This window comes from Morus notabilis, unplaced genomic scaffold (genome assembly GCF_000414095.1).
Source record: "Morus notabilis unplaced genomic scaffold, ASM41409v2 Scaffold845, whole genome shotgun sequence".
Taxonomy (NCBI): Eukaryota; Viridiplantae; Streptophyta; class Magnoliopsida; order Rosales; family Moraceae; genus Morus; species Morus notabilis.
This window is the reverse complement of record NW_010362616.1, coordinates 1-10447: the sequence shown is the minus strand read 5'-3', so window position 1 is coordinate 10447 and position 10447 is coordinate 1. Positions and strand designations below refer to the sequence as shown.

General features: G+C 30.7%; 1 protein-coding gene across 1 annotated transcript; it reads left to right on the top strand.

Annotated features, from left to right (window-relative positions):
- Positions 1–2648: 2648 nt before the first annotated feature.
- LOC21387371 (floral homeotic protein APETALA 2) lies at positions 2649–5963 on the top strand. Its single transcript, XM_010102530.2, has 10 exons — positions 2649–3304; positions 3470–3495; positions 3770–3800; positions 3900–3987; positions 4076–4221; positions 4588–4632; positions 4737–4840; positions 4945–5063; positions 5198–5308; positions 5437–5963. Exons 1-10 carry the CDS (start codon positions 2904–2906, stop codon positions 5701–5703), a joined length of 1338 nt encoding a protein of 445 aa, XP_010100832.1. The 5' UTR covers positions 2649–2903; the 3' UTR covers positions 5704–5963.
- The last annotated feature ends 4484 nt before the right edge of the window (positions 5964–10447 follow it).

Below are 10447 nucleotides of genomic sequence, written 5' to 3'. Positions count from 1 at the left end.
AAATGATCAAGGCCAATAAGTTAAAAATAACAAATTAAAGACGGGCTAATGCCGCTTTTGAATTATTTAATAGGAAAGTGGAAGCCTCAGACATAGTACCTCTCGAAACCTAAGTACACTCACCAACTATATACCCATTAATTTATTATGTGCCATACACTAATTAATCACCAACATTTTTATTGACAATGTCATTTTGCTTATTATTAATGTAATTATATATATATTTAGAATATCATTTTGCCTCTTTGGACATTTATCGCCATATAACTTTATTCCATATCACCCCAAAGAAAAACCCACTCCAAAGATGCCATAGTAGGAATCCTTGCAAATGGAGTACTCCAACAAAGGGAGGAGAAAGTAGCATCCCACATGCCCATTTCTTAGGGCAAAATAAAATAATAGGAAAACCATATATTATATATGGAATCTTACTTAAAATATAACAATTTAACATAATTTGATAAAAGATTTCACTAATATTAGAGCGCTGTAACATTTGTATTTAGTTGGTAAATTCCTACCATAATTTGAATTATAATTCGTAATTCGCTATAATATTTTCTCACATAAAAAATATACATAAATTAAAAATAATTCTAAATTTATGAACCAAACGTTCACATCAAATCTTAATCCCACACATAAACCGGTGCGGCCTATTTGGGAGGCTCGTATGGACCTCACAAATAGACATACTATTTGTGTTCGATGGAACTAGAATCCAATCAGATTGAATAACGGTTTTCCTGATATTATCAACAGGTCGTTTTTTATTGCCTATACAGAATTCTTCATTTTATATTAGACATTGCATTATATTTGTAAATTTTTCACAATGACCGAGGACACATCGGCCATTTTGTTGAGTTGGAGAAGGACAATTTAGGCAAACAAAAGTGTCACCTTTCTTTTTCCTGTTTTTAGTATTTTACTCTGTCCCGTAAAGATGTAGATAAAACGACGAAAGTGTACTGTCAATTTGGCCAATGGCACACGCATATTGCAAAATTGCAAAGATTATTATAGTACAAACAATTCCTTCCACCACTTGCCAATCACTACTATGAATAGAACCAAACACAATTATTAACTCACTTATAAACAACTTACTGACACTTTCAGTTCTATAATTCCATACCACTTTTTTTTTATATCTTTTTGGTTTCCTTTTTCTCCCTTATAAAACATCTATCGGTGATATTATTACGGTCTCATTCATTTTAGGCTCGTTCACTTCACTGATTTGAGTTTATAATTTGAGTTGAAATGTGATTTTATGTGAGAGCTTTTCATTGTAACAAAAAAGTTAGATGTGACTGTTTTTGAAAACTTTTTACTGTAGCAAAACTCAAATTCTAAACTCGAATTGGTAAAGTGAACGAGACCTTCATCGATTTAAATTTTTAATTTTAAATTTTTACAGTTAAAAATTTTTAAAAAAATATTATATTTAATTTTTTTTATTACAGTTAAAAATTCTAAAAAATATATGATATCTCAATTTAAATTAAAAATTTAAACATGCGAAACAAACGAGACCCACAAATACAGTAGTCCTTCCTAAAAGAGATTGTTCATGAAAATATCCTTTGATGGATTAAGTGGAGAATTTCTAGGTGAGAAATTTGCATTGATTTTTTTTTTTTCTATTTGTAAGTAGAGTGATTTTCTGATATTTTTTTTGCTAGTGTCTCTAAACTTGAGGATGTTTGACAACTTGGACCTAAAATTTTATTTTTAATAAATAAAACTCTAAATTCAAAAATATGTTACAACGGTTCTCTTGATAATTAAAATACGTTACAACGTTGTCCAATGGCTACAAACATCTATACTATTGCTCCTAAATATCAAAGGAAATTGAGGTTTTAATAATATGCATATTTCCGTACCAAGACTTGAAAATAAATTATTAATAGATTTTTGTTTTTCATTATTAATATTTTATTTTTTTCTCCATATTTTCTATTTTAATATTATTTTAACTGAATCCAACAACAAACGTATGCAACCCGACTCTAATAATATTATTACATTCAAGAATATATTTTAAGAAAAGAGAGAAAGCAAAAATCTAGTAATAATAAAGGGAATTTCTATCAGAAAAAAATATATAATATTACTAGTCTTTTAGTTTCAGAGGAATTTTTACCGTAGAGCAAGTATTTTTTACTATTTAAAGTAATTTTTTTAACCGTTAAATATATACATATTTATATTAAAAATTTATAGTGTGTTACACAAAAAAATGAGCATTAAAAAATTAATCTAACAATAAAAATACTTATCATATCGGTAGAGTAAAATAGATTAATCCACCGTTAAGACTACCAATTTTGAGCGGTAAAATCTATGTTATACATATTTTTTTAATTTTAAAATAATTTTGATTATATTTAGTAGAGGAGATAAATGTCTCATTTATTTCATTGATTTGAATTTTTAATTTTAAATTTTTACAGTAAAATTTTTTTAAAAAATATCACATTTAATTTTTTCTATTATTACAGTAAAAAACTCTCAAAAAAACTAAACTCTCAATAATAAAATAAAAAGATGAGGGACCCTCCAAAGTCCAACTTCTCTCTGTATGTATGCTGAAAACAGTCATTGTTCTTAGCTCCAATCCAGAGCCAAAAACAACAACAAACAAACCCCACCACCGACACTAACCACCTCTCCCTCCCCTCTTTCTCTCTCTAGATTCTCCTTTGCCGGCGACTCTACCAACAATGCCTTCACAGCCCTCCATTTCTATGTCCCATATATAAAGCCTTCATGCCTCACTCAATATTCCACTGATCACCTTCTTCTTCTTCTTCTTCTTCTTCTTCTTCTTCTTCATCATCATCGGACAGCTGAGTTTTCGTTTTTCGAATTTTGTGGTCGCCGGAGCAATGCTTGACCTGAACCTGAGCGTGGCGTCCTCCGACACGGCGTCGGATTCCGCCGAGAAGCTTCTCGAAAGCTCCTTCAGCTTCGACGACGACTACTACTGCTCCTCCTCCTCCGACGTCGATCGCGTTCGGACGATCGACCTCTTCCCGATCACCGGAGGAGGTCCGTCGGAGAAGGAGAAGAATTCTTCCTCGTCGTCGCGGAGGGAGTGGCTAGGGTTGTCGACGAATGCGACGGCGTCGTTCTGCGAGGGGAGTTTCGGAGGTCCGACGCCGGCGGCTGTGGCGGCTCCGCAACCGGCGGCGATGAAAAAGAGCCGGCGAGGACCGAGGTCGCGGAGCTCGCAGTACCGAGGCGTCACGTTTTATCGAAGGACGGGACGATGGGAATCTCACATCTGGTTTGTGATTGGCTGATGATGCCTCCAAAATTCCTTTCCTTCGAAAAAAGCAAAAGAGAAGAAAAAAAAAAAAAAAACCCCTCTCTCTCTCACACACACACACACACTCTCTCTCTGTCTCTCTGACTTTGCCATTCTCAGTCTTTTTTTTTTTTTTTTTGGTAGGGATTGTGGGAAGCAGGTGTACTTGGGTAAGGAAAAATTCTTCAGCTCAGATAAGATTATTATCGTTTTTGTTTCCTTTTGACAAAATTATTATCATCATTGTTCTTCTTATAATTAATTTTATTTAATTAAATATTATTATTTATTAATATTATTGCTTCTTATTTATGTTTCTCTTTGTTTTCTAAATTTGGTTTTTGTTCTCCTTTGACAAATGGATTTTTACTATTAATAAAGTACCATTACTATTGGTTTTGTTATCCTTCTTATTTACTATTAATTTTCTATTTTATTTTCCAGGCGGATTTGACACTGCCCATGCTGCTGCTAGGTGAACTTCTCACTATTTCATATTATTAATAAATTTAATGGTCTTTTTTTAATGGGGTTTTTTTTTTTGGAATTTGTTTTTTTGTGATCATATTCTCAGAGCTTATGATCGAGCTGCTATAAAGTTCCGTGGACTTGAAGCCGATATAAACTTCAATATCAGTGATTATGAAGAAGATATCAAGCATGTGGGTAACACATTTCTTGGTTTTACATGAATTATTACATCTTTCTTTCTTTCTTTCTTTTTGAGTACGGATTTTGAATCTTTCACAGATGAGCAACTTCAGCAAGGAAGAGTTTGTGCATATCTTGCGTCGACAAAGCACCGGATTCTCCAGAGGAAGCTCCAAGTACAGAGGAGTGACGCTGCACAAATGTGGACGATGGGAAGCTCGCATGGGCCAGTTCATGGGCAAAAAGTAAGAGAATCATTTTTTGTATTTCTTATATTAGTATTTTGTTTTTTGCGAAATCCACTTGTGTGATTTGTGGTTGAATGTTAATATCTCAAATAGAACTTAAGAAGTTTGTTTGGAGAGCTAAGAATATAATTATTGAGAATCCTTTTTTATTTTTGTACTAGTATTTAGTTTCTAGCATCCACTTGTGTGATTTGTATTATAATCTTATCTCATCTCGAAAAGAACTAAGAATATGGCTAAGAGCTTGCTCTTTTTCTTCTTTGTCTTGTTTTATTATTATTATTATTTTTTTTTTTTTGGTTGAGTTGGGAATTTGGTTTTTATTGGGTATTATAGTACTCATTGTTTGCAATTTGCATGCAGATATGTTTATCTGGGGCTATTTGATAGCGAGATTGAAGCTGCAAGGTCTTAACATTAAACTATGCCTTTGGAGTTTAAACTCTTTACCTCTTATATTCCTTATGCAAGTAATACGTTAATCTCAAGTGTAATTGGTATTTCTGAAACAGGGCATATGACAAGGCTGCCATGAAATGCAATGGAAGAGAAGCAGTCACTAATTTTGAGCCAGCCCTGTATGATGTCGAGATGATGTCTGAGGCCGAGTGTGAAGGTTCTGCGTCGCTAGATAATTCGTTTCTTTCGTAATTGTGTATAGTTTTCGCTTGTTTAACAATCTCTCATTTGATGATGAAATGCATTGTGGTTCTGCTGCAGGTGGCAACCAAAATCTAGACCTTAACTTGGGTATTGCGCCGCTTTCTCTTTCCAATGGCCCAAAGGAGAATGTTGAAACAAGTGGCTTTTACTTGGAGCAGGTTCATATGAGAGAAAGGGTAATCTTGAGATAGAACTTAAAGAACTTTTGTACCTTCCTCAGCTAGATTGTTTATACTTACTTTTGTATCTATATCTTCAAGATTTTTAGTTAAGTTGCTAGCATAGTAAGCAGTTTGTTATTCTCTTACAGATTGAGAACTTTTCCACCGCAAGGGCCAAAATGCCTCATGGCTCTAGAATTGCATCCGAGCATTGTTCTATCATCGGTGGCATGAACGCCAGTTTCTTTCCAAATGATATGGTAACTTAATCTTAAAGCTGCTAATTGTACAATTTGCCGAATGTTAAAACAAACTATATGCAAGTTTTGATTATATTATTGAATTCAAGTTACTGAATTGACACTTTTCACTATTTTTGTATTTGAAGGAAAGAGCAACAGAGAGGGGAGTGGATGTTGATTCTTTGCCAAATTGGGCATGGCAAATCCAAGGCAGAGCAGCTGCTCCTCCAGTGCCGGCGCCGCTCTTCTGTACTGCAGCATCATCAGGATTCCCTTCACCGTCAGCCACTTCACTTCCGTCATCAGCCGCCAATAGTCAGCTCCACTTTCCGAACCTGCCGATCCTCCATCACCATTTTCCACCATCAATTGCGAACACCACCAACTTGCCGCATTTCTATTGCAGAAGCTGAAACCACTAACCACTTTTGAGGTATGAAGCATGTTAGTGCGAACTTGACATCTTTGTAGTCTAACAAGGATAAAGAAACATTCCTAATTTGATTTTGTTCGCTCGTGAAGATTTGTATGGCTAATATTTTCTTCATGTAAAGCCTTGTCAAACTTGGATACCTTTTTTTTGTGGCATCAGAAAGTTCAAATGATGCTCCTTTTGAATGCTTTTGACTTTGAGATTTTTCTTGTGGTTGGTACCCATGTCCATTGAGGCAATTCAATAGTAAAGTTTTGGGTATATGGTAGTTCAACTTTCTCCACCTTTTCACCTTTGAGATGCCAATTACATTTCTATTTCTCATCTTTGACAAATTTCATCATTGTTTTTGTGACCTTATTGCTTAATGAGGATGGTAGAGATTTGAAAGCCTAATATGACAGACAATATTGGCAATCCAACAAGAGGAAAACTCGTGATTTACACATCTTGTTCCTTTTAAAAGAACAAAACCATAATCTTAAACTTAAGAGTACGTATAAATTGGGTTTTTACTATGGTACTCTCAAGAGGACTATATTTTCACATAGAAGCATAATATATAACATTTATTCAATATGATATGCACAAAAGGATGGGACTCTAAAAAAAATTAGTTATCCAATACTGTTATATATCTCTACAACATTAGTATTACGTTACATAAAATGTTATATTATATTTCTCATTGATTTATGTTACGTGAAAGTAGTAAAAACTAGAAAATAAGCACTATATAATATTTACACTAAGCAAATAAGTGCTTGGACATACAGTCGGCAACACATGCGATCCGTCACTCTAGGCATTTCCTACCAACTAGACACATGTCGTTCATACCAGAAAGCAAATCTCTATTCAATTCAAAAAATCAGGAAAGCTTTTCTGATGTGATCTCAACGCGTTTAGTTTGATGATTTAAATTTTTAATTTAAATTGAAATGTAATTTTATATGAGAATTTTTTATTGTAATAAAAAAATTAGATGTAACTGTTTTTGAGAATTTTTTACGGTAATAAAACTTAAATTCTAAACTTAAATGAGTAAAATAAATAAAATCTCAATTTTTTTTATTTTCAATCATTTAATGTAATTCTAACTTAATTTAACCGTCGAAACATTGGATTGATCTACCAAAAAAACTCTTTAAAATTATCACGAAGACTACAAAATGATGATATCGTTAAGAGTTAAATGATTTCAATTGCAAATAGTAAACTTTAGAAGAAAAAAGAAGAGCTGAAAGGTAAATATTTATGTTAGAATTAGCAAGTAAAATCTTTCATTATTCTTGCCATAGTTGCTAAAATGCCACGTGGAGAAGTTATATCTCATTACCATATTATATATTATATATTATATAAATATATATAATATTATTTCTCTCTCTGGATCCCATATTAGACGAGTCCGGATTCCTCGGCTTTTGCCAGGGTCCCTACTAAGCCTAGCTCTAGCTGCAATAATCTGAATATATGAGCAAAGCCTCTAAAAGCCTGGCGTACTTTTTACGTTTGAATAGTGAAAAAGATTGATTATTCCAGTAAGTTTCTGAATCTTTGTTGACCATTTTTCAGTTCCATTTCTCTTTATTCAATGCATGAGTTTTTAGCTTTCCACCCCTAGCATGAGCCATACTTACCTGCTCTATATAACGTACGACCTAAACTGAATCAGATGTCACAATCTTATCCTTTCACTTCTTTGGTTGGCTGAATGTTTGGTACATATAATTGAACCACAATAAACTTTCGGGCCTAGACTACTTATAATATATTTTTTAAAAATAATAAAAAATAGATCAATATAAAAAATTTAAAAAAGTATATAAGTTAATTTTTAATTATAAAAATTAATAGGTTATAACTTGTCAAGTTATGGTTCATAATCAGATAAGTTATGAATAAATTTATTAAGTTATGGTTCATAGCCATACAAGTTATGTATAAAAATCGTGAATTATGGACAATAACTTGTCAAGTTATGGTTCATAACCAGACAAATTATGGACAAAAACAGTAATTTAGCCTATTTATTAATTTATGTAAACTATTGACATATTAATTTTAATTCATCTCAAGTCTTGACCTATTTTTCTCTTTATTTCTATATTTTTTTTAAACGTTAGATTTAATTGAAATCACATTAAAATGTAAAATCTAATATAAACTATCAATATTGTATATTTTAAACGGTTAAATTTAATCGAAATCACATAGGGTGCTAAATATAAACTATTGATAGTGTATGTTTTTAACTATTAAATTTAATTAAAATCACTTTAAGATAATAATAGATATATAAAATAGACAATTCTAATAGAAATTTAATCTAACCGTTGAAAAAATAACTCTATCAATAATGTGTTTTCTTTAATATCTTATCGTAAATAGAAGAATCCTACATAAATGATTTATTAAATTGGTGATTTAAAACTATATTATATAGAATAATGTTATATGACACCAATAATATTAAGTACGACTTAATAATAAAAGAGATACATCTTTTTATTAATAGATGGTGTTTAATACTAGTGATCTTAATATAAACTACTGATAGTATATGCTTTTAACTATTGAATTTAATCGAAATCACCTTAAGATAATAATAGATATACAAAATGGACAATTCTAATATAAATTTAATCTAACTGTATTTTTTTAATATCCTACCGCAAATAGAAGAATCCTATATAAATAATTTATTAAATTGGCGATTTAAAATTATATATAATTGAATAATGTTATCTGACACCACCGATAATACTCTTATCCTATAAAATTCACAAGTGGGGTATGTTTTTTTATTAATAAATAGTGTTTAGTACTGCTTAGTTGCTCAAAGCATTTTATATTCAATCGATTTGTTGTATTTTCATTCACTGCCATTAATCGCATGCAGGCTTGGAAAGTGAAGTGTTTTTGTCGACTAGTAAGTTCTGTAATTTTCATATAATACATAATGGAGTTTCCCCGTCGGGTATTACAAGGAAGTATTGTAATGGCTGCCTTTGATGTCTATTGAATAATCATTTTGATTCATTTTGTCTTCTGGCTTGTTTGTTGCTTCTTCTCATATCCCTCTTTTGGGCGTGTGTTTGTGTGAGCCCCCACTCTTTGCTTTTCTTTTCTGCTGATAATATGATGAATACGACATTGGTGGTTTGCTTTCTTTTTTTTTTTTTTTTTTTTTTACTTTTGACCTTACAAAAAACTTTAACTCAGCTTTTTACTAAAAGTAAGGTTATTTTATCGATTTAAATTTTTAATTTTAATATTATTGTAGTTAAAAATTTTTATAAAAAATTAAATTTAATTTTTTATTACAGTAAAATTTTTTTATAAAATTATATCTCAGTTTAAATTAAAAATTATAATTGAGATATAATTTTATGTGTGAGTTTTTTACTGTGATAAAAAAAAGTTAGATGTGATTTTTTGTAAAAATTTTTAATTATAGCAGTATTAAAATTAAAAACTCGAATTAACAAATTGAACAAAGTCTGAGAAATCAACTTTTTATTAATTTGGCGTTTTTTTTTTGGGGGGCAAACTATTATCCTATTCATATGGGGTGGGTTGCCCTTTGTGGGCAATTCTTTTGGACTCTTTAAAACATAGTAATTGCTATTTTGTCGTTCTTTGTTGTTCTATAAGGGAAGTTCATTTAGTGGACGTTTTAGTTTATGAATTTAAAATTGTGATTTATAATTATTCTTGTTTTATGTGTGTTTTTTTGTGAAAAAAAATACTATAGAAAATTATGAATCATGATTTAGAATCAAAGATGAATACACTAAACAAACATCTCCTTAACGTTTTGAGTACATGCTATGTCTACTGAGTTTGAGCCAAATGTCATTCTTCTTTTCACATTTATCTTCCAAATACATTCTTCTCATAATTTATTTCAACTATATGCCATACTTAGTATGATAATAAAGAAACTAAATGACAATTCTACGATACCACTGTCACATTTCTAGTGGATTGTGTCATTTTGTATACTATTATTTAGGTATAATTTTAATTACATCTAACGTTTAAAAAATGTACACTATCGGTGAATATAACTTGCCATTAAAACTCCTAAAATAATAGAGATTATTTGTTTTGATTGAGATAAAGAGATAATGATGTTGGATAAAATCTCGTCAAAGTTAGGGAAAAAAAAATAAAAATAAAAATAAAACTAAGCCGTAGTCATCAACATTACTCATATTTAAACAATTAAAAATTTTCATATAAATTATACACATCTGACATCCCTTCTCAATCATAATCTGCTGTCTATGGCAATATATAATTAATTGAACCATAGAATTAATCACTCTCTTGACGATACATTGCACTTTCAAAATTACTAATCTCGTGTTCTTTTACAACAAATCGCGTTTAAACTTACTTCCATGACTTAGTAAAAAATGTACAAGGTTTTTTAAGGATAAAATAGAAAAAAAAAATAACTTTATGAGGAGGAATAAAACAAAAATTAAAATCTTAAACGCAATTATAGTAATTTCTTATCGAAAAGATTTCTTTAACAAAAGACAAATATAGTATATTAAAGTTCCGTTTATTTTAACAATTTGAGTTTAGAATTCGAGTTTTGCTACAGTAAAAAACTTTAAGAAACAGTCACGTCTAATTTTTATGCTACAGTAGAAAATTTTCACATAAAATTACATCTTAACTCGAATTAAAAATTCAAATCAACGAAC

What these genes read in the sequence shown, in the direction of transcription:
- LOC21387371 (XM_010102530.2), top strand. Translation starts at nt 2,904, where the DNA reads ATGCTTGACCTGAACCTGAGCGTGGCGTCCTCCGACACGGCGTCGGAT. An exon ending in CGATGGGAATCTCACATCTG is followed by an intron (nt 3,305 to 3,469) that starts GTTTGTGATTGG and finishes TTTTTTTGGTAG; the next exon opens with GGATTGTGGGAAGCAGGTGT. An exon ending in GTTTCTTTCCAAATGATATG is followed by an intron (nt 5,309 to 5,436) that starts GTAACTTAATCT and finishes TTGTATTTGAAG; the next exon opens with GAAAGAGCAACAGAGAGGGG.